The sequence below is a fragment of the Typopeltis vanoorti genome, chromosome 2 (genome assembly GCF_054136105.1).
Source record: "Typopeltis vanoorti isolate ZY-2024b chromosome 2, IOZ_Tvanoo_1.0, whole genome shotgun sequence".
Classification (NCBI taxonomy): domain Eukaryota; kingdom Metazoa; phylum Arthropoda; class Arachnida; order Uropygi; family Thelyphonidae; genus Typopeltis; species Typopeltis vanoorti.
In genome coordinates, this window is record NC_143550.1 from 69402760 (window position 1) to 69428321 (window position 25562).

A 25562-nucleotide genomic window follows, 5' to 3' on the forward strand; every position below is an offset into this window, starting at 1 on the left:
CAAGAGAACGACCTATTGTGCACCATGGGCGATTTCAATGCAAAAGTAGGTGAAAGAGAAGATGCAAGGATAGTAGGCTGGTTTGGATTAGGCAAAAAGGAATGAAACTGGTGATCGTCTTATGCATTTCTGCCAGGAAAATCACTTCAGCATTGTGAACACATGGTTTATCCAATCTGAGCAACGTTTGTACACATGGACCTCACATACAACATTGGAACCAGATTGAGTTCATTTTATGCCTACAGTGTTGGAGACGCTCTATCGCCTCAACAAAGACACTACCTGGTGCTGACTGCAGCACAGACCATCAACTGTTAGTGGTCAGAATGAAGCTCAAACTGTGCAAGATAAAGAAAGACATCATCCAGAAAAGGTTCATTGTCAACAAGATATAACCAGTGTATGCTATGGAAATGAAGAACAGGTTTGACTTACTCAACCTTGATGGAAATGACACGGAGGAGCAATCACATGAGATTAGAGATACTATCATTGAAATTGCTGAGAAACATGCTATGCTGTACTAAATGCCAAAGAAAACAAACAAATGGCTATCTGACAACACCATCAAAATAGCTGTTCAGCGAAGAGTGGTTAAAGCCAGCAGAGACAAGGATGAAGTCAAAACGCTGAATGCAGCTTTCCAACGGGAAGCAAGGAAAGACAGATAAACAATATCAACATCTAGAAGAAGCTAACAGAAAGGGACATACCAGGGCCCTGTTTGCTGAAGTGAAGATGATGCGATCCAGTTTCTCTGCACACAACATGGAATAGTCAGGGACTGCAATGGTAATGAACTGAGCGACCAGCAAAAGAATCAAGAACAGGTGGAAGGAATACACAGAAAAGCTGTATGCCAACCTGACTGAACACCAAGAAGACAACGAAAATGGCCTTATGGACAGAGGACCAAACATCTTGGAAGGAGAAGTTGCTTGGGCCATGAGAAACTTGCCAAACAAGAAAGTCTTGGGTATTGATAGGATTCCCAGAACTCCTAAAACCAATGCTATTCAGCATTATGACAGATTTGTGCCAAGAGATATGGTCTACTTGCAAATGGCCTAAGGACTGGACAAGATCAGTTACCAATTTATACCAAATTATTCATCCCGTTACCAAAGAAAGGTAATGCCAGAAATTGCTCCAGTTATTCCACAATAGCACTGATTTATCATGCAAGCAAAGTCCTACTGAAGATTATTCAACAATAGCCATGCAGGTCATCAATCAGGAGCTACCTGATGCCCAAGCCTGTTTCACGAAAGGGAGAGGCACTAGAAATCACATTACCAACATCAGTTGGATTATTGAAAAAAGACCCATGAACACCTGTACATATATACATGTGTTTCATTGATTACAGCAAAGCTTTTGACTGTATTAGAGCATGATAAGCTATGGGTGGCTCTGCATGACCTTGGTGGCGAACCTCGCCTGATCAAATTTATTAGATCGCTGTATATTGATCAGGAAGAGCAACAGTGCAAACACTATATGGCGACACAGATTGGTTCAGGATCAGCAAGGGTGTGTTTTGTCCCCATTTCTTTTCCACCTCTATGCTTAAGTGATCATGAGGAAGTTAGACATGGACTCATCCAACATCAGAGTGAATACAGGATGAAAAACTATAAACAAGTTGAGGTATGCAGATGATACAACTTTACTGGCAGAAAGAGAAGAAGACCTGTTAAATCTGATTTTGAAAATCAAGAAAGAAAGTGAAAAAATGGGGCTGCACCTAAATATAAAGAAAACAAAGATCGTGACAACAGCAGCTAGTGGAGAAGTGAAATTTAAAACCAATGACCAAGAAACTGAATTGGTTCAGGATTTCACCTTCCTTGGTTCAAAAATCAAGTGAAGGTAGCAAATCTGCCCTGAAATTAAGTGTAGGATCACTCTAGGCCATAATGTAATGGTCAGCATGAATAAGATATCTGGAAAAGCAAATCACTCTTAAGTACCAAAAGTAGACTAGAGCTATAATCTTTCCCATAATGACATATGGGTGCGAGAGCTGGATGACAAACAGGGCTGACAGAAACAAAAAATTGATGTATTTGAAATGGGGTGCTTTCAGAAACTGTTACAAATATCATAGACAGCCAGGATGACATAGAGAAGTGCTGGAGCTCATAAAACCAGTGACATCACTGGAAGCTAAAATCACTAGACTACAACTAACTTACTTTTACCACGTCATGCATGCCAACTCACTAGAAAAGTCTGTGATGTTGAGAATGGTCAGTAGAACCAGAAGAAGGGACCCGACAAAGTACACGCTGGCTCAACACCATTCAAGCGAATACCAACATGAACAAACAACTGAAGGAAGCAGTGCTTGACAGGACAACATGGAGAACACTTGCCTGCAAGGTCACCAAGAGTTGGACATGCCTTAATGGTTAAATCATCATCATATACTATAATATCAGGCATGACTATGCCTATAGCATCTGCTATTGTGGGTAATATTAATCTCAGTAGTCCCACTTGGATACTCTGGATAATGGGTCTGTTTGGTTCTCCTCAGTATCTCCTCTAGAGATACTCGGCAACTGTCTCAAATAAACAAGTCAGCAGTTTTTCATATGCAATTGCAAAATGGTGTATTATCGTATTTTTACAATGCTCTGAGTTAGAAAACTATTTGGGAAATTTTTTCATTTGAAAATTATACTTGAAAAGAAATTATATTGTTTTCATCCCAATTTTACCCAAGAAAACAAAACTTTGCATATGAAATATCTTCATGAATATGCTACTTATATAGAGAGCAGTCAGCTTCATATCAAGTTGTCCTATTTTGTATCCCATAATATCAGCGCCACCATGCTAAACTAGTAAATGTGAAAAAAATGCATTTTTCATGTTAAATGAATGTTTATCTTTTGGTCAATTTTTTTTTTTTTTTTTTCATTATTCAGCTGAAAAATTCAAATTTTTGAAATTGTTCTAATTTCTTAGGAGGGGATAAGCATCCCTCTCATTCATCTTCAAGATTTGTTTAGTGGCAAATCTTAGTCTAACAAATTTTACCTAAGTCTTACCAGATGATCCAGTCACATCCATAGCTTTCAGATTTCTGGCTTTTATAATAGTAACCGTCAGCCTTCCTGCTGCAGGTAGGTAGCATAATGAAAGCATCAGCTCGCCACGGTCAACTTTCTCCTTAAAATAAATAAAAAATGCTTGAAAATAAGCATTGAATTAGTTTTTACAAGATGTTCATAATTGCACTGGTCAGCAAATTAAAACTTCTTTTTTTCTGTAACTGAAATGAATTTAGGTGATTCTAATTATATATCAACATGATAAATCCAGTTTTCAATCATACAATTCCATTAAATAGAGATTTTTTTAAAATAGATGTTAAAAGTTTTTTCACTTGGTTATGCTATAAATTAAACATGCCAAGAAATTATATTCTTGGTTTAATCCTTTATCCAAGTGTACACAAAGTTTGTTTGTGAAGTATATTCATGACTTATACTTGCATATAGAGGCTAATGACTTCACATCAGTTGTCTTAGTATTCCATAATGCAAAGTGCACACATCCTTTCGGGCATGAATGATGTTATGAATTATAGGAAGGGGCCACTACCCAGATTAGTTTAGACCTTTATCAAGGTCTCATCAGTGTGAGCTAGACCCAGAAGGGATACCAACGTTGAAGTAGTTCAGAAATCGTATTTCCCATATACAAGTAGTGAAAATGTGTATAACCGTATTATTACTAGACCTGGATTTCAAAACGTTGGTATCCCTTCTGGGTTTGGCTCTCACCAGAACTCTGCACATTAAAGCAATTGATGTGAAGTCATTAGCCTCTATATTGTATGCCCACTTCATAGAACCGATCCCGGCAAGGTGCCAAGAGTAGTCAATTCATGCTGAAAGGGAGAAATAAATAAATAAATAAATGATGTACAAATTGATCACCAACATGCAAAATAGTTACTACTTTAAGAACTAGAATTTTCATAAAGGAAATAATTTTCCAACTTGTAATAATAATAAACAACTCATTCACAAGACAGATTGATTACCCTATTATTGAATGGATTCTCCTTTTTCTGGCATGCACAGAAGTGTCTAAGGGTCTCGCATCTGTGGGCGTACAGTACAGAAGTAGCCCAGTCGTGAAGATACTTCACGTGCAGACTTTCTTACAGTTGGATAAAGGATTAAGCCAATAATATAATTGTTTTGACATCTTTAATTTATTTTTTAACAGATGTGTAGGTTTTTGGAGTATACTACCATGAGTTATTACCAATTCATGATAACATATTCCAAATAGATAGTGCTAAACATTTAAATTATGTTGCTTAGTTACCCTTTTACAACAGTCATGTTGCAGTAGTTTGAAAATAAATGGAGGCATGGTTTAAACATACCTGAGTTGATCTTACATCAGGAAGTACTGAACACAAACTCAGTCTGTTATCAATTGCACTCGGGTGCCTATGAATCTGTAATTTCTGTAACATAATATTGTGTTGCATTTATAAGTTAGAAACCCTCAAGCATACACTTCTTCTGTTACGTCATCTGATTAAAAATTGAGCTTGTTATTGCTGAATTATCTCTAATGTTAATTTGAATTTCAATAGATTCATGGAAAAGTCCAGTTTATGACTTGGATTTCTAATGATTTGGAGAGAACCAAAAGATCATGTAACAAATCATTTTTATGCATTAAAGAAAATATTTCTGCTATTGTTTATTAAACTATATCGTATGCATTTTTTTAATGCATTGAACCAAAGTTTATCTGCATTTCATTGCCAAACTGGTAGATTTCTAAAAAAATACAAGCCAAACTTAAAGAAGTTATATTTATAGGCTTCAAATTAAGGAAGTTATTCAAAGATAACAAATTCAGAAAGAGACTCAGCGTCATAGAAGACTGGAAACAATTCAGAAATATTGTTGAGTTTTGGAGCAACAGTTATGTGAAAATTGTAAACAGATAGTTGACAAACTTATAAAGTAACACAAAATGAGGACCAGATAGTCAGTGGAGATTTACTTCATTCTCACCTGACCTTTCTTGAAAACCTTGGTGCAATGAGTGATGAGCAGGGCAATGTTTTGCCAGGACATCATAGTAATGGGCTATATATATATAGACACACAAAATTTAAATTTGTGTGTATTTTTGATAATTTAATTTCTTACTTAAAATAGTAAGACATGCAAGTATTTGAATTTGGACTGTTTATATTAATTTTGCAAAATGCATTTTTGTTCCAGTTAACAATTAAGGTTTATTTATTTTAATTTTTATCATTGAATAATACTTAGCTAAACTTATGTTTAATATGCTCACAATAAAGACATCTGACATGCTGGTAAAGGTGGGGGGGGGTCCATTTGAATCCTATTTACAAATCCTCATTAACAAGTGTTATTCACATTCCAATTATAGGATGACAAACATTGTCAGTGTTTCAGAATGGTTTTGAAACAATTTATAATATTTTGCAAACATAAACCTTAATAGTTCAAGTAACCACTGAAACCAAATACTGTTATATTATTATTGCCATGGAATCCTAAGTCATATCATGGGAGACCCAAACTGTCAACACAATATTTATTGTACCTCTCCTTGAAACCATTAACAGACAAAGCACTTTATAACTGACTCAGGCAACCCATCCCATTCATTTGCCACTCTACAAGCAAAAAATCTAGTCTTCACACCCTTGATCTTGTTCTGCTCCTTCTAGTCAAGTGTTGAAACACTTCCTCCTGCACCTTTAACTCAAATGTTTCTATCATATCCTCTCCCCTCAACACACACACACACATTTTTTTTTTTTTTTTTCCTCCTATCAACCAACTTTTGCAATCCCTCAATCTGTCTGCATAGGGTGCATTTCACACACTACTCACCATCTTGGTTACTCACCTCTGGATCCTCTCCACCACTTCCTCATCTCCAAGAAACCCAGCTCACCAGACCTGAGCATGGTAATCCAGATATTGTATCAAAGCTTTATAAAGAGGAATTATAACTCCCTTATCTCTGCTTGTAAGTGTATTCTTCAATAACTAAGTAATCCTGTGAGCTATCATGCTCACTTTAGCAATGTGCCCTCTAAACTTCAACTCTCTATTACTACCCCCAAATCCCTGGCTTCATCTTCTTTTTCCCAGATGTTGCCTGAGTGTGGTACACAGCTTATAATTTGTTTATTCCAAAATGCATAACTTTACATTTTCCACATTAAATCAACATCCATTATGTTTTGCCCATACTGTTCAAATCATTCTGCTAGCTCTCTACATCATGAAATATGCTTAAGTCAGTTAACCAGTCATTTTCATGAATTTAGGTAATAAAGTATCTTTATAATTGCATTAATAATAACATGGGGCAGAAAATGAAAAATATTATTTATTCGATTTAGTGGAAATGGTTTTTAATGAAACAATGTGCCAGGATCAAAAAATAAAGTTACCTAGTAAAACTGTATCACTATTTTGGGTGAGACTGAAACAAGTGTTCTAATGCTGGATTATATTGAATATTTTTGAATATAATTATATATTAGAATTAAATAATTACAGAAGATTTCCTTTTTCATGATGTTTTACTTGGCATCTTTAGATAGTATATGAATAATTAACAGTCCAGCAGTAGTCTACAAACATAGCCAAATTCTCTTGTTCCAGCTTACCATACTTAATGTACTGATGAAATATTTTGCTGTGCTTATCACTGATTACACCCAGGTTCACTGGTCTAAGGAGTGCAAAAAATGCATTGCAAGGATATATCACCTCCCATTGTGTGGCTTTAAACAGAGTTTTGGAATTCTGCATAACTTTCTGATTTTTCATTTTCTAAGAAATTGTCACATGTATTTGATTTGAAAGTCTTCCATTCTGTTTTTTATTCTACATCTTGCTCTTTCAGAATCATGATCTTTAGTTCAGGGCTGATAAAAATTCCTCCTTTGATTTAGCATTGCTATGTCTTGGAAACTAATTGCTCAAGTAAATGAATCCATGACTTTCCTTATTCATTGTTTTTTAAAAAAATTAGCTTAAGGTTAAGCAGTATTTAAAAGAGGTTGAAATCATAATTCTTCAGGAATGGAATTTGCCTTCAAGGTGATTCTTTCACAATACATGATGTGTTGGTTTAGTTTTCCTATGCACACCAACAGCAACAATATTTAGTGTAATCCTTCTACATACTTAGAAAAAGGCCTGTAATTACATATATTCCAGGAATACTTAGAATATTCAGATTTTTTTGTAAAAGTATCTCAGTAGTTTTACGTGAATATCTCCTGTGAACAGGACAGGCAATGGTGGGATTACCATCAGGACTAAATGTCTTGTTTGTGTTCAAATTATTAAGGACACTAGATTTTTTTTTCTATTAGAAGACTATGGTGGCATGGAGGAGTTCTTGGTAATGTGAGGGTAACTTTGCCCTCACATTACCATTGTGATCAATGCAGAAATTGAAAGAGTGATGCCAGTAAGTTGGTTTTGTGTTTGGGCAAAGTAACTGTGGTTCTATAAGATGTAAGAGAGAGGTGGAAACATGGTTTGACAAAAGTTGCATCCGATGGCTTTGGCAAAGCACCAGATTTGGGAAGGAGGTAATTTTGCAACATTTGAACATTTCAGAGCTAAGTAATGGAGGTCATTCCATTGGCATCTTTGTAGTGCCAGAGTACACAAGACTGACACTTTTTGGATGAAGGTTGTTCCATGGCATAGAAGACATATGAGGTTGTGGGTCTAAGCTATCTAGAGGAGAACCAATATCCACATTATATTTGCATAGGAAGCTTGTTAAGAAGAGATCAAGTGTGTTGGCAGATTGGTTGTCAGGTATTCTCATAGGGAGACTGATGATCTGTGTTGTTAGGCCATTGCTAATGGTAAATATCTCATCATTCCTTTCTGCTTGATTTACTAATCAAGGTTCTATTGAACTTGAGTTGAACTGAATTCTACTAAACTAGAGACAGGAAGGCAATTTGAGTTGTGGATATTTGAAGTCCCCAAGAAGGATGACCTCAGTATTAAGATATTTTGACTGTAGAAAATTGAGCTTTAAAGAGAGATGAAGAGTTCAGAGCACTTATTGGTGTTTGAGGAGCAACAGAGATAACAAATGAATAAATATGATTGGTTTTTCTAAAAAAAAATTGTACCAAAGCAGATCATAACAAAATTAGGCATAAAAATTATATGTTTACAGTACATAAGCCAAAAATGTTCAAGTGTTGTGATAATGAATGGACAGTAGTTCTCTTGCAGAGTGCCTTTATGATCGTATCCTAACTGTCATCTGATGCTTCTGGCAGCTAACGTAGTACAAGAATGATGTCACAGTGGGAAGAGTGAAATATTCCTGTACTTAGTTATCCATTAGCTTTAGTTGAGTAAGGAGATTATGTATTGTTGTGTCAGTGCTAACAGATATACATATTAGTTCAAGAAATCTTTCACAAGAGAATTAATTTCATATTAGAATGCAAACAACAGTGTTCATATGGTTGTACAGTTCACCAATTTGTAAGTTGGCCATTTTCCCATGGTCTGATACTTCAGAATGATAATCCTGTCCATAAAGGTTAGATCTACATAAGCTTAGTGCTATCATCACCACATTAAAGTTTTAGATAATGTAAACTCTGCTCTAGAAACCAAAATACATAAAAAGCCAACTCATTGAATCACATATGCTAAAAGAACATTCATCTCTTCATTTGACCTAGCTGTATAATTTCAGTCTCAGCACAAGGATGATTCTGCAGAAGTGGAAAGAATGTATGATAATTTCATTGCACAAGGGTTTTGCAAAGATTGATGTGTCAAACTATTGATCTATTAGTATCTTTAGAGTGGTGGTGGTGAAGAGTTTGTTAGAGATTGCATATAGAAAGAAATGCAATCTCTAACGTTAAGAAAAAATTTGTGCTTTGCAATGAATGGCATGGGTTTACTAAGTGGGGGAAAGGCCATGTTTGAGTAACTTGCACACATGTTATCAAAATGTGATGGTTGGGTTAGATGAGGGGAATGGATACACCACAACACTGTTGGACTTTGACAAAGCATGGTAAGCTGTTGCATAAATTAGAGGATATGGAATTGGACTAAAATATTAGCATGGATAATAGGATGGCTGACTGACAGATATCAGAAATGGTATATGAGGGTTGAGACTGCAAGATTTAAGGTGACCATTTGTGTACCCCCCCCCCTCCCCTTCAGGGATCAGTTCTTCGTCCATTGTTGTTCAATCTTTACATTAATGACACTGGGAAGGATTTAACAGAAGACACATTGCTATTTGCCATATTTCTCCTGTCAAATAATGCAAAAATAGAGAGGAAAATCAAGAATGCAACTTGCATACAGTACTTGCAGAATGATTTGAATAAGCTATGGAATTGTATGTGAAAATGGTTATCAGTTCAATGTTAGTAAATCTAAAGTTATGCACTTTGGTGTAGTGAGATATCCAGCATTATTATATTGTTGGGATTATGTTAGAAGAAACTGACCAGGTTATAAATCTTAAAGTTTTAGTAAGAAGTTGAAGTTCAAGGGCCATTTAACAAAGACCATAACTACAACCCAGAGGATAATTGCTGTGTTGAAAGGAAATTGACATAGTAGAATAAAGAAGTTGTTTTGCCTTTTTACAAACCATTGATATGACTGTCTGTACTATTCCTGCAGATCTGGTTTCTCTCCTGATTTCCAAGGTGATGCAGATACAGTGGAGAGGTTTCAAAGGAGAGTACTAAAGATGATATCAGGACTGGAATTTGGATTATGAGGGAGGAGAGAGAGAAAAAATTTGTGGACTTTCGATGCTAGCAAACAGGAGAAAGATGATGTGATTTAGACCAATAAACTTCTGAAATGGTCATACAGGATACAACTAGATAAAATTTCTCATTTTATGGAGAAGGGGATGAGGGGGGCTTCCATGCAAGTAGAGAATAAATGCAGTCAAATAAAGAGAGCTAGATTTTTCTCTGATAGAGCAATGCTTTAGTGGAATGGCTCGCCTCTGGAGGTTGTGAACATATAATTGTAATCCCTCCCATATATATGAACTACCTAAAATCCATAAACAGTGTCCCATTCATTATGCCCAATTGTAGATTACAAACAAATTAGCTAATGAGCTTTCCCAATATACTGGCAACACCCACCTCCCACACACACACACACACACACAAAAAAAAAAAATTTAGTCTCATATTCCAACACAGAAATCATGGTCAGCTTCAATACCCATAAAACCCTCTCTCTTCAGCATATCTCACTTAAAGATACTTTATACCTTATTCAAGCTGAATTTCTTCCTGATATTTCAGCCTTGTTGAAGTTCACAATGAACTATCCATTTCGTTTGGCAATGAAAATTCCATAAACAGAGAGGATAGTCATGGGCTGCCCCCCCCCCCCCCAGCTAATTACTTCATGGAAGCGATAACACACTATTAGGGTGAAAGGAACAATTGTAAGTTGCAAAGATTAAATTAAATAATTATTAATAAAATAAAATAACAAAAACGTATGAACAATTACTAGAGCTCAACTTTCAAAACTGGAATATTGGCATAGTCGGATTGGTTCCAGTTGTGACAGTTTCTTAGCATTTCACATTTTCAAGAAAAATACGATCGAATTTGAACTTTCTGGAAGGTAGGATATTGCAATTCTTGTGCTATCGTATTGTACCTAGTCTAGCCATAAATACTGTTAACAACTTTGAACAGCACACAAACCTTTATCAGTAAATTATTTACATATTTACTCTGTCTGTTGTTTGCTTACTGCAAGAGAAGCGCCTTCAATTTTATCACCCTCTGCCGCATATGTTGTGGTGTTCGGAAGTGCCCAGTACAACGATGATCTCATCCTCAGGTCATCGGCACATACAACTGTTAACTTAAATGGCAAGATGGACATCAGTCCCTTGGACTTTTATCCCTTCATCACTAGATTGTGATTATCGATAATGAGAAATTTTTTTTTGAGCGCATGGCTCGCCCGAATTAGGGCTGTGTAGAATCGTGTGAAGCGATGATCAGAGCTGCCTTCGGACGTTTGTGTCTCCATCTGTCGTTTTCATCATAATTTGATGCATCAAGAATGAGTTGGTTGGGGTGGAGTGATGCCTGGGCGAAATACTTGGCTGCAGTCTGGTTGAGATATGAAGGTATGTCTGGCATGTTTCTGTCTTGGTGGAGGAGAGCATTCCTAACAAACCACGGCGCGTCGAAGATCATTCGGAGGCATTTATTTTGTAGTACCTGTAGTCTTTTGATGTTGCTGGGGGAGGTGTGGCTCCATGCCGGCGAACCGTACGTTAGTATGGGTCTGATGATTGTTTTGTATATTGTTAGTTTGTTTTCTGTGCTGACTTTGCTTCTTCGGTTGAGTAGCAGATAGAGTTGAGCTATTGCTGAGTTGGCTTTGTTGCAGGCATGTGAGATGTGGGAGTTGAATCTGAGTCGGTTATCCAGTTTGATTCCCAGGTATTTTACTTCTTTTTGCCAGGGGATATCAGTGTTGAACATCATGACTGCTCCGTGGTGGATTGCTTTCCTTCTTGTAAATAGTATGGCAGTACTCTTGTTGACATTGACATCTATCCTCCATTTCTGAAACCATTCTTCAAGATTTGTTGCTGCGTCTTGTAGTCGTTGTGTGGCTAAGTGTGGCCTGAGTGATCTGGTCAGTGTTGCCATGTCGTCTGCATAGAAGGCCATGGTGGTTGATGCTGTGTTTGGTATGTCTGAAATGAAAATTTTGAAGAGTAGTGGCGATAGGAGGGAGCCTTGCGGGACACCTGCTGTGATGCTTCTCATGGGAGATCTGAGGCCATGTAGCTTAACTTGAAATTTTCGGTCTTTCAGATAGGATTCTATGATTTTTGCTAGGTTTAATGGGCATTTTGCAGCTATTAGTTTGTGGATGAGGCCTTTGTGCCATACTTTGTCAAAGGCTTTCGCCACATCCAGGAAGATTGCACCTGTGTGTTGTTGCCAGTTGTATCCAGTAGTTATGAATTCTATAATTCTGTGGACCTGTTGGGTTGTGCAGTGGCCTTTGCGAAATCCGAATTGTTCTTTTGGGATTAGGTCAATCTTGTCCGTTTCATTTTGTAGGCGGTTCAGAATTATCTTTTCCGCGATTTTTCCCAGATTTGATAGGAGGCTGATAGGTCTAGTTCTGGGGGAATTGAGGTGCTTTTCCAGATTTGTGGATGAGGATTACATTTGCCTGTTTCCAGCGAGTGAAGAAGTAGTTGAGTCTTAGCATTGCGTTGATGATCGCCACTAGATGCATAACTGTTTTATGGGGGAGTGCTTTTATGGTTTGGTTTGAAATCTCGTCAGGACCTGGGGCCTTTCTGTTGTTGAGGCTCTTGATGATTTGATGTACTTCCTTTGGTGTAGCATAGCTTGTATTGTCATGGCTGCTGGTTTGATGGAGTGCACAGCGGACATGCCTGTGTATTTTTTCAATGAAGTGCAAGTCCGCATGCACATAGTTTTGGCTGAATTGCAGTTCCAGGGCGTCCGCGAAGGCTTTTGCTTTCTCGTCGTCTCGATAGGCCATGCCCCTTTCTCCCTGGTTTGGCTGAATGTTGGGGCGGTCGCTGCGAAGGGCTTTAGTCATTTTCCACAATGAGTTGTCTTTGGTGTTTAAGGAGCTTAGCTTCTTCTCCCACAGCTGGTTCTTGTGATCTTTGATTGCATATCGAACAAGGTTTGTTGCCCTGTTTAGCTCTTGTCTATCCTGGGGGGATAGTGTTGTATGGTAACGGCGTCTGATCCTGTTTTTGCTGCGGATGAGCTTTAGAATCTCTTCTGGGAGCAGGTTGGCTTGAGCTGGAGTGGTAACGGTGGAAGCTGCTGCTAGGCCAGCTTGGATTGTGCTTTCCAGTTTTCTGATCGCTGTATCTATTTCTTTAGGTGAGTAGATGGTTGGAACGGGTCCTGTGAGGTTGCGGAGAATAGCGTTCAGCTTTTTGAAATTTGTGGAGGACTGCCTGGGGATGATTTCTGTTTCCCTGCCTAGGCTTAGTAGTACCGGATTGTGGTCGGAGCTTAGATCATTGACTACCTGTAACTGAAATTGGTGCGAGGTGTTCCTAAAAATGGCTATGTCCAGCACATCAGGTCTTCCCAGCGGTCCGTAGTGTGTTGGTTCAGCGGGACCTTCTATGATGATGTTTCTTGTCATAGCGAACGTGTGTAGGCTCTTCCCATTGTTGTTGGAGTTCCTACTGTTCCATGCAGGATGTTTGGCGTTTAGGTCTCCCGCCACAATTGTTGCTTCATTTGTGTCGAGTAGCTGGAAGAGATCCGAGGCTAGTAGTGGTTTGCCTGGAGGGTTGTAGACAATATAGGTTTAGGTTACCTGCATTGTTGGTGTGTATCTCAATTCCAGTTTCTTCCAGGTGTGTAGTCGTTGTCTTCTTGATCTCGTATCTTATGTCTTTTTTGACAAAGATAGCTGTTCCACCTCTGGCATTGAGTCTGTCATTCCTAAGTAGTGCGTGGTTCCTTAGTTTGGGGTTTCAGGGCCGAAGGTGCGTCTCGTTGATTAAGAGGATGTCTATTCTATGTCTTGCTGTAAATTCTTGTAGTTCCAAGAGTTTGTTGTTTAGGCCGTTGGCATTCCAAAATGCGATCTATATGAAGTTCGAACCAGGTGTATTTGTTAAATTGTGAATGAAGCTATGTTATGTAATTTATTTTTTTTCATTCACATTTAACATTGCTTATTAAATATTAATCATGACTTATATAAAATTATTTATTATTCCTTAATTAGGAATTACTAATTGAATATTTATTCAAAACCTGACCTACTATTATTTTATAAAATATTAAAATGTATAGAATTTTGTATAACCAAATATATATGGTGTAACGTAAAGTGTTATTTTATATTTAACTGTATACGTAATCAAAAAGTTGAAGAAGTAGCTTAAATATTTTGTTGTTCTTATTTGTAAAATATTTAATGTTATGTAATCACAAATGTAGTAGTAAAAGAGCATACATTACATTAGCGAAATGTTTACGCTTAGTCTATTGTCATGGAGACGCACGCGTAAACAACCACGAGTGAAGAGAGCGTGGCGTTCGAACGTAAGGTGGGAGTGAAGGTCATAGAGAGATAAAGAGAAAGAGAAGGAAGGTCATAGATAAGACAGGGAAGGGAGAAGAATTATTATTAAGGAGTGAGGAGAGAGTTTTGCGGAACCAAGATTATAAAATCCTGAGGGCAGAAATTTATGAGTTTAGTGTTCGGAAGTGAACCTATAAGTAGTGAAACATAAAGTTTAATGTTATAAGCGAAATCTGCTGTTGTTATGAAGAAAGGTTGATGCCGTAATCAGATAAAAGGAAACTGGACAGTCAATGCGAAAATTCTGATTAGTTCCAGTTAATCTGGATTACGATTTTAATTCTGTGTTGCCCTAGGAAAAGGTTATATTGATTACTTGGAGAAAAGTGAATAAGAACAGATATCAGTACCTAATTACTGTTGTTTGGAATAGTGAAGTGCGACTAACAGTAGTATAGTTTGAACTGTGGAGAAATTTTATTATGTGTGTTCCGCTAATGTTAATTAAGTTAATTCATAAGTGCTCTCTCAATAATTTGATGTGTTGAAGAAATTGTCTGGTAAGAGTAGTTGTATAAGTTTCTCTATTCTAGCATTAACTGTAATATATCTCCGATGCTCAAGGTCCGGGAATATATTTGCTTGGAATATAGCTTACGTAGTTTATTGCCTGCTGTGAATATAAACATTGAGCTGATAAATTTGTGAAGACTGAATAAATGTGAAATTGTTATATTAACTTGAGATAAGAAGATTTGTGTATTTGAGACTGTGAATAGTATATGAAAATTAGAACATTGAATTAGCATCAGTGACCTAAGAAGATGTGTTAAGTTAATTGTATAGTTCCATTTTTAAATAGAGTTCTTGTATTTGTTAACCATATCATATATTAAATGTTTTATTTTGTTGATCTAAATATTGTGTTTGCCTGAATTCCTTATTATTGCACCGTTCATAAATATTCGAATCTTGCGGGAACCCCAAGTAAAAATGATAATAGATGATTTGGCCTAATGAGATGACTGCTAACTTAATTTAGAACTGATCCTACTATTTATATAGACTAATCTAAGAATAGGGTGGCGCAGTATAAATATAAATTTCCCTACTTTTGGATCTGTGATCATTTCGTAATTAGTTGTATTATTCATAAAAGTGACTTGAAACTAGATAGATTTAGAACACGACAGAAAAGGTCCGTCACGACATATTATTCATTGCTTATCATTGTGAAGATGAGTGTTTTTTAAGAACTTGTTCGTATCACTCTGATTGGGGTTGGTCTTGCTGAAAGCTGTTAGCATCTCCCCTAGGGTGGCAGCAAGGATAGCAGCTGTGTTCTGACTGTTGGGCATAGATTCTGCTGATTTAGCCTTTGAGGCGACTGCTGCAGCATATGAGCTGTATGATGTTCGCTGATAAATACCTTCTTCAAGGGGTGTTGCACGTTTTTGAACTGGTGGAGTGCCTGATTTTCTATTGCTTGCCAGGTTATCTGGGTGGAGAGTGCAACCTCTATAGTTGGCTGGGTGTGGGCCGCCGCAGTTTGCACATGTGGCTGGAGTTGTGCGTGATTTGGAGCATGTGTGAGTAGGGTGACTGTCCCTGCACTTCACACATTTGTACTCTGCTCTGCACAGTTTCTGTGTGCCCATATCTCTGGCAGTGATGTCATTGTCCTGCTCTTGCTTTCTTTTTGAGTGGTTCTGTTTTTATCCTGAGATTGCAAACTGTTTTGAGATCGTAAATCCTTTGTTCCTTATTAATTTCCACGAGAACCAGCGGCATGGGACGTTTGTCTGCCCGGTACATTCTTGATATTTTTATGGGCTCCAGTCCTTGAGATCTAAGGTCGATGGCTATTTCTTCTACCAGTCCTCTGATGACAACTTTTAGGTTTTTTTCGCTTTTCAGTTCAAAAGTGTGGTGTGGGGTCTTTAGCTCGTCCATTAACTTTGTTAGCCGACGGTAGGCTGATGTCCCTTCGGGCTGGATACGGACTCCGTCGGAGTTTTTGGCTGTTTTGAATTTAATCTCGGAGTTTCTTATGGCCTCCGAAATTGTCGACCATTGTTTTTTGTCTCTTAAGATTACCGGCGGGACTCGTTCTTTGATTTGTGCCGCTGTGTCCATTGGCTGGTGTTCCAGTTCTTCGGGTGGTGTCTCTTTTCGTTGCTTTTTTCTGTTCACCGTTTGGTAGTCGTCTGGTTCTTCTGGAGTCTTGAGTATCTGTGGCTGGGTTGTTGTCTCTTGTCTCATCTTGAGAAGTGGTGGGGAGAGGTTCTGAAGGTTGATAGTCCTCAGATTCGACTTCCGCGATTTGATGGATCTCTACTTTACCCGGCCAGCAGGTTTCCTACATGTCGGAAAATTGCAAGTAGCTGATTAAAGTCTAGTTCATCGTACAGAGTGTTCATGATGATTAAGACTAGTCTGAAGTTTGCTGTACAATATTCAGAATCACTATACTTTGTGATCACCTGTCTCAATCTTTACCTTACCTATTTACCTAAAATTTCTGATCACCTGTCTCAATCTTTACCTTACCTACTACTACTCTCCCATTCTCCTCCGAAAATCATGGCACATACAAACCACATGGATAACGTATATATATCAGCACTCAATGTTCGAAATGCCACTCCTTTTGCCTTCATGCACGAAATCTGGGGCAACACCGATTGCGACATGCTCAGCATCGAACGGAAACGCTACCACTGCTTGATCCAAATCCACTTTCAAGCTGGCGATGCTCAGATATGTATTTTGCAGGCTAGTCTCAAGCTCCAACCACAATTTTAAGTCCAACGGGTTCATATCAGGATTTCTGATATAGCCAATCAGATGGTGATATGTGGTCAGGCATATTTGCCTCCAACCAATGTTGTGTGGTCGGGAGTGAGTCCTGTTGGGTGGTCCACTCTCTACTGTGAAACGATGTTCAGGGGAGGGGGGTGTCTTGATACATTGACAGATTTTGACCCCTCATGAGGTATGATACGTCATCTCCCCCCAACCAAACCATCACTAAAGCAGACCCCTCTGAATCCTGGGTGCTATATCACGTACTGGGCGACCATCCGGGACATATACTTGATTGTTTTGGCGGTTAAACGACTCTTCAATGATGAAAATTTCATCATTGAAGAGTCGTTTAACTGCCAAACAACAGACACATCTGTGAAGGTGTCGTTTGCTTACTGCAGGAGAAGCACCTTCAATTGTATCACCCTCTGCCGCATATGATGTGGTGGTCGGAAGTGCCCAATACAACAACGATCTCACCCTCAGGTCGTCTGTTAGTACATGTGACACCGTTCTCTGCTAAACGTTCATCTCTTGCGACATCTGTGTGCTCACAGGATTATGGCAGAGGCGTACCTTCACAGCTCTCCCAAACTGGTGCATCCTAATGCAGCGTCGTCGACCTTCTTTGGCTTAATAGTCGAATACGCAAACATCCTACTGATTCCGAGTCTTGTTTGCGTGTTGAAAATAGGTGACTGCATTCTGACTTTGTGGAGTTCTATCACATACTGGTTTCTTACAATCTGCCTCGCGCAATTCTGTGGCAGCGCGGAAGTTTTTATTATTATTAATACGTGAAACCTGCAAGGATTCATCGCAGGAGGGCACTCTACTCACTCTCTCACAATTATCATTTATCGCCGATCACCACCACGAACAGTATTTTTTTTTTCTGTAAAAAAAAAGTTTTAACGTATTTATGGCTAGACTGTGTAGTCTGCTATTAGTATAATTATCAATAATTATACTTCATGATTACATATCATTGCTTTTCATTTTATTCAGTTGTCACCTACCAAAAGGGGATCAGAAGAGCAGATCGTATAAGCAAGTGTGCAAAACTCTTGATGATAACCATTTTTTGTGATAAATGGTGGTGGGAGGATGAGTGAATATTTCTGCCAGTAAGAGTGGCTTCTGATAAACTGAAAATTCAGCATGAGCTTATGACCTGGGATATCGTAATCCCACAGGATTACGATATCCAAAAAGGGTAGTCGGATTCACGTGCGATAGTGAACTTGTATGGAGTAGAAGGAGTTTATTTTCTGTGGGAAGTGAAGTAATTCTGACTCAGTGTGGGACTAGGTTGCAAAAATATATTATCAACAAAACGTAACCAAATATGAGACTGGTGGAATATAGTGTCAAAGAATTGTTTTTCTAGATGCTCCATGAAATAAGTAGCTAAGGCTGATGAGATATAACTGCCTATTGCTGCCCCTTCTATTATATTTGTATGAACAACTTATGCCATGTAAAATAGCTGTATTGATGGTAAATATGAATAGGTTCACAATATTTTCTGAGAAATTAGATAGTAAAACAGTCACTTGTAATGGCTGAATAGGAAGACTATATCAAAAGAAACCATAATCTCGTTAGACAATTGTAGATCTTTTACTTTCTCTTTGAAGTGAAGATTTTTAATATAACAGCTGGTATGCCCAGTGAGATTCTGAAGATGAGAGAAGTTTTGCAAGATAGTAAGTTGGGGAGTTAATACAGTTGGAAGGCAATCCACTATTGGACATTGTGGGTTGCCACCCTTATGCATTTTAGGAAGACCATAGAAACGAGATGGATGAGCATGATGAATTTGTAACTTCTCAACAGTAGTAGCACCCCACGATTGTACATTGTCTAGTAATAATTTTGTTTATTGATTTGACATTTTGTTGGATCTCTGTTGATAACACTAGGTTGATTTATCTCTTAATAAGACATTAATTTTATATGACTCGATTGTATTCATGACAACAGTTGCATTAAAGGCAAGGCAATTTGAGATGTAATGGATACAACAAAACTTCCATTCAAAAAATTGATAATTTAATTATAATCCGATGGGAAAAGAATTTCAGTACCCTGCCTTAAAATACCTAGAACCAAATAGCAAGCATTCTTCGTAAATTCAATCAATATTTTTCCTTTAAACCAGCTTGGAAACTGCCTTCCTACAATCAACAAAGGATACTTTACCACATCTTTCCTTATCAGGTGTCTTATCAAGTATCCCACTCATGTCATGTTTTCTATTTTGGACTGGTCATTCTGCCTTGATTAGAATTGGAGAAATTTAAGACTATATTACATTTTTTGAATCGGACAAGTCTGGCCTTGCTTCTTGTGCCATTGACACTAGGCATAGAGTTCTTTGGAACCAGTCAAAACTTCTCTACACTAAGTTCAAATTCGATCATCTTTTCCTGCAAGCGTTAAGAAATCGAACTGAAACCGATCAGACTGTATACCAATATCCAAGCTTTGGGAAGTAACTTAATTGTTCATAAGTTTTTAATTATTTAATAAGCTAATGCCTATTACGTCCTTATATATATAGGGAGTATGCGAGGCCTTTTAACTCTATCTAGCTTTTGGAGCCAGATAGAGTTAAACCAATCTCCAGTTCAATCTCCATATGTGGCCAATCGGAGATAGCTTACCAATAACTTTCAGTAATTATAAGCGGAAACCGATGGGGGTAACAAGTGCTGCCATTTCTTGGTACCTAACTCCGACAGAATATATTACTGCCTGAAATATGGGTTATACGGTCGATTTTCTTGAGTTTACGCGACAAAAAACCTGCTTGTCGTGCCAGAAATCGAGTAACTCAGGAACCGGTCAAAGATATATGTGTGTGTGTGACTTATTATTTTGATTCACCCTTTGAATGTAGTTAACGGTTTATCTCCTTGACGATGAATATATATTGGAATAGTTTTTGAATAAATTATATTTAATTTTTGTTACATGTTTAAACCGCGAACGTCACTTTAATAATGGAATATGTGTCTAATACACATGTTCCACTGAAGCTATGAATTGTCCTTTGTTGAAATCCCATGTAGGATGCAAGAAATGTGGAACCCTTCCTGTAATGCATAACAATACATATGCCTGAAACGAAGTGTACTGTACATTATGGGATAATGAAGCAATCGATGTGAAATCATCTATATACAAGCAACATAGTTGTGAAGATACTTTACTGTCCAAATTTTGTTTGCTGATGCTTGGATATAAGTGTGGGTAAAGGATTAAAACAATAATGCAAATGTTTGTCTGTTTATGTATAAGGGTTCTAGCAAGTTATTGAAAATTTAATGAGTTTTAGTTTGCTTGTACTTAGTCGCAAACAAGAATATAATTTCTTGTTAAGCATAATTTATTTAATTATGCTTATTTTATTTTATCTCTTTATCAAAAGAGACCCATTGATCACATAATACCACTGCGAAAGACACAGCAGCAAATTATGGCAATAGCATCAATTGCTCTATCATTATGAAAATTAGGCTTATCAGAAATGAAGTTACTCGGGCATAATATAATATGTAAAAGTAAGGTGCAATAAGAAAAAGATTATGTAAAAAATTCTTCACACATCATGTTATAGAAGCCTTTCAGCTAATAAGGACAATAACTATGAAAGAGAGGTTTGTGATTACACTAATTTTCAGCTTGACTTTTCTACCACTATTATTTGTTTTTACCCACACGTCGTTTGTTTGCTATAGACTCTTCTGCCTTTCGTGTGTGGAGGAAATGTGTGTGTGTATATATATATATATATATATATATATATATATAGAAAGTTTTTTTTATTAATAATAGTGATCAGAGCTTATTTCACCTTTACCACGAGTTGCCTAGACTTATACTACTATACGGGTCACTTAGACTTGCAATACATGCAGGCGTAAACTTGACATATTTGTCTGTTTGTTTACTTGGGAAATCGAGTAAAACCAGGTTTAAAATAGCTTACCATCTTTAACATATATATATAATTTGCGAACATCACAATTTCTTAATGAAGTTGCCTGTATTCAGCAAAATGTGAATCAAATTAATAAACATATGCAATGAAACTGTGAAGTATCATCACTGTTTAGAGAAAATATGAAGAACTTACCGGGCACACACCTACAATATCCATAATGTATTCCATTTCATGCTCTGCATCACATAAATCAGCCAGTCCTTTAACCACAACATGACCAATTAGATCATTCCTTGTAAAACGATCAAAATCGTACACAGAAAATTGAAGAATTCTGTAGCTAAGTTGATTATAGGGTACAGCGAACATGAAGGTTTCATTAAATACTGGATTGAGGTTCCTTCTATGAACCTAATATAAAAATTCAATATAATGCATTACATCAAATTGATGTGTTATTTTAATAAATATAAAAAGTGTTAATTAATTGCATAGTTAACTTTCCATGCCTAAGATTCATTGTTAAATGCTTAAAGCACAGTACCCAATTTGAGTCTGACAGACCACTTTTTCATTTATAGTTTGACTTCTAATTCTGCTTATGAACAATAAGCATAATTGTTCATAAGGTTGGATAATGCATGCATGTTTAGGGGTTGGATAATGCATGCATTTTTAGGCTTAGTTGCTGGTTTATGCTCATAATACAATTTAATGGAGTAACTACAGCACAAAGAGAAATAATTAAATAAATTAAATAATTTCATTTCAAATATTGAGATAAAAGATATCATTTCAGAGTATAATGTGTCTGAGCCAAATAACCAAACAGAGAACATGTCATCAATATATTTTAACCAAATAGACGGTTTTAAAGCGGCAGTATCAAGAGATGCTTTTTTAAAGTGCTCCATATAGAAATTATCCAGAAGGGGAAATATGGGAAAGCAGATGAAACTACCTTCTATCTGTTTATATTATTACAGTACGGGAACCTCCTAAGACTCATTGTGGGAGACCCGAACTATCAGCATAGTACCTCTCCTTGAAACCAATTAATAGCAGACAAATTATAATCAACAACTCTCCAAGTGAAAAATCTACTAAAGTCTTTGCTAACAACTCTCTTACCCAACTTCCAAGGATAATCTCTTGGTTTGCTCCCACTAACCAAATGCTGAAACATATACCCTGCGTCAATCCTATAAAATATTTCCGTAATTTAAATGTCTCTCCTACTCCATTTATACGTGAATATTAGGCGTTAGCTTATTTTTTTTTTAATGTTTCTATCATATCCCCCCCCCTTTTCACATATCAACCAACTTTTGCAATCAAAAAACCCTCAATCTATCCTCATAAGGAACATTCCACACACACACACACACACACACACACACACACACACACACACACACACACACACACACACACACACACACACACACACACACACACACACACATCATCATCATCATCATCTTGGTAACTCGCCTCTGGATCCTCTCCACCACTTCCTAATCACCAAGAAATCCAGGTGACTACACCTGAGCACAGTAATCCAGATGTGGTCGTATTAAGACTATAAAGAGGAATGATAACTCATCTCTGCTTGTTAGAGTTTTCTTCACTGACCAAGTAATCCTTTGGGCTACCCTATTTTAGCAATATGACAACAAAACTTCAACTTTTCTATTTAGTACAACCTGCAAATCCCTGGCTTCATCAATTTCCTGGGGTATTCCCTTAATGTGGTACACAACTTAATTTTTATTATTCCAAAATGCATAACTTTACACTTTCCCACATATTGACATCCATTATGTTTTGCCCATATGTCAGCCTCTTTAAATCATCCTGCAAGCTGCTATCTACATGAGATTATTTAATTATTGCACTGTCCAACTTTGCGTCTTAGGCAAAAAAATACTGAATATCTCCTTTCAAATTATATCATTTATGTATAAATTAAACAGCAGTGGTCCAACCACAGAGCTCTGCCGCACGCCACTAATCACTGGCCTTCTGGATTCTGCTTTTCCATATACTACTTTATGGTATATGTTCATCGGTGACACTTCTATCCTATCACCAGTTTCATATCCATCCGTATTTGTTGCAGTTTGCATAATAGAGTACCATGTGGTATCCTGTCAAATGCCTTTGCAAAATCCAGCAGCAGCATCCTATAGCCATTCCATTTATCCAACTCAGCTGTCACTGTACATATAAAAATAAGAAAATTAGTATATTACTAAGGCATGAGCTACCCTTCACAAAGCCATTTTCCCCATCAGAGAGTATTATATTCTTATACAATCATTCCTGAATTCCTTTTTGACTAATTTTCTCAGTATTTTTACCACCATCCTGAGATACTGATTGGTCTAATTTGCAACTACAGATGTAGAACCTTTATGCAAAGGAATTATTTTGTCCTCCTTCAACACTCTTGGGACTTTTGCCAGAGCTGAGACTTGAATTCAACAGCCTAGTCAACGGCATCGTCACTTCACTTTCAAATTCTGTTAAAATGCGAGCGATTCCATGAGATGACACATATACTGAGTACTGTTTTGCTACTTCTCAAGTCAAGACCATATAATCGCTTTCCCTAATCGGAGGTGATGTAGCCACCTTAGTTATGGACAGGTCTCCTGCCCCTATAACAAGATCCAACTCATACCCCGAGTTCCCTCCGTCATATTCTTCTTAAGTAATTATCTCTCAGTAAGTGTATAAATTCCGTTTCCTTCTGTCATATGATCTTTCTTCCTTCCAATGTATGTCTCCGAAGTATGGCCTCGACCTCACACCAGATTGACTCAAAAGAACTACTATCTTCCCAACTTTCTCCTAATCTTGTTGGTTGTAATTCATCTGCTATCATCAGCAGTACTTCACTCCCTATTCCTGATGCTTCTAGTATTAGTATATAGAAACTGTATCATCCACCTTTACATCCTGAATTGACCGTCCCATTCGTCGATATTGTTGTCTGAAAGACTAGATTCCGCATTTTTTGTTAATTCACACACTCATTCGCTTCACGAGTGCCTTCACACACACACACACACACACACACACACACACACACACACACACACACACACACACACACACACACACACACACACACACACACACACACACACACACACACACACACACACACACACACACACACACACACTCGTTTGCATCCGTCCTAATTGCTTTAGTTTTCCTGACTTTGTGCTTCAACATTCTCAGTGAACAAAGCTCTCTCCAGATACCTAACTCCGAATCCATTTAAGTGTAGTCCATCAGCATTTTACAAATCTCTCCGTCCAACAAACTCTACATTATTCTTTCTGCACAATCTAATATAAGGTACCCTTCCAAGAGAGGTAACCAGTATGGATAGAAAAATTAGAGATCAATAATGCCGGGGGAGGAAAGCATGTTTCAATAAATTTAGTGTCAAAAAAGAGGAGCATATTTGTGAATAAGGAGGTGATATGAAACTTCACCATGGTATAATTATTGTTTAAAACTAAATTTTGAATGAAGAATTTAAAATGAGTAGAATTTTTAATATAACAAGTGTGGCCAGTAAGTGGAATTAAAGATTTAGGTATATGTTTGGATAATTTAAAAGATGGAGAGTCAGTAGTGTCTGCTATGGAACGAAGAGGATAATTGGGTTTAGGAATTTTTGGCAATCCATATATTCGTGGGAGGGAACTACACGGTTTGAGTTTTTTAACAACTTCAAGAGGCCAAGATGTCATATTTTTTAGAATCTTTTGATCTTCTGATCTCACCAAGTCTCAGAAAATATGTTAACACATTTTCTGAGACTTGATGAGATCATATTCTAGTAGATTATAAGTGGTGTGGTCTCTGAGCAGCATATTCACTTTCCAGTTGTAATCACTGGCATCGAGAACAACAGTAGCATCACATTTGTGAGCTCTAGTAATGATTATGATGTTGTCTTTGCGGAGTTTGTAGTGCATGGAGCTGGCAATTGGAGATATTTCATTTCTTTTTTATAAAAAATTAGAAGAGTGACTATCGTATCGTCAAACTGCATATGGGAGAGTTGTATCCCCAGAAAATAAAATTTACTACTATATTGAGTTGCTGAGGCTGTTTTAAGGCTATCATTGTTTAATGTATATATAATAATATTAAGAGAGAGTTAAATGAGAATCAAGTGTGTGTGTGTGTGTGTGCGTGTGTGCGCGCGCGCGCAGATAATGCATACACCCTCTGTCCAAAAAGGAACTGAACGTTTCGAAAATAGAAGAAACTAGTGACGCCACCTGTTGTATCTTTTTGTTGTCAAAAGCGGCAACCTTTGTTAGTGTTGTATCAACTGTTTATGACATTTGTTTCATTAGAAGCCGATTTATAATGCCAAGAGTGACAGTGTGTTTTGACGAACGGTCGGAAAATGAGTTTCAAACAGAGAGCTGCGATTGACTTTTGTGTTAAACTTCACGGTGATGAATGCTTATCCCGTATTCAAGTTTACGAGTGGTCTAAGCGATTTCAAAGTGGTCGTGAGACGCTTGAGGACGACGAAAAGTCGGGCCGTCCAAAAACTGGACTGAGCGAAGTTAACATTGAAAAAGTGCGAGATTTGATCAAAG

At 37.4% G+C, this 25562-nt stretch overlaps 1 protein-coding gene across 1 annotated transcript in view; it reads right to left on the reverse strand.

Annotated features, from left to right (window-relative positions):
* LOC150109147 (synaptotagmin-10-like) overlaps positions 1-25562 on the reverse strand; it is a 113645-nt gene that overhangs the window by 3755 nt on the left and 84328 nt on the right. The window contains exons 5-7 of the mRNA XM_090401696.1: positions 21122-21333; positions 12422-12428; positions 3063-3183 (exon numbers count right to left, since the gene is read on the reverse strand). Coding sequence (XP_090257822.1) covers positions 3063-3183; positions 12422-12428; positions 21122-21333 — 340 coding nt within the window. The remainder of the gene's footprint in view (positions 1-3062; positions 3184-12421; positions 12429-21121; positions 21334-25562) is intronic.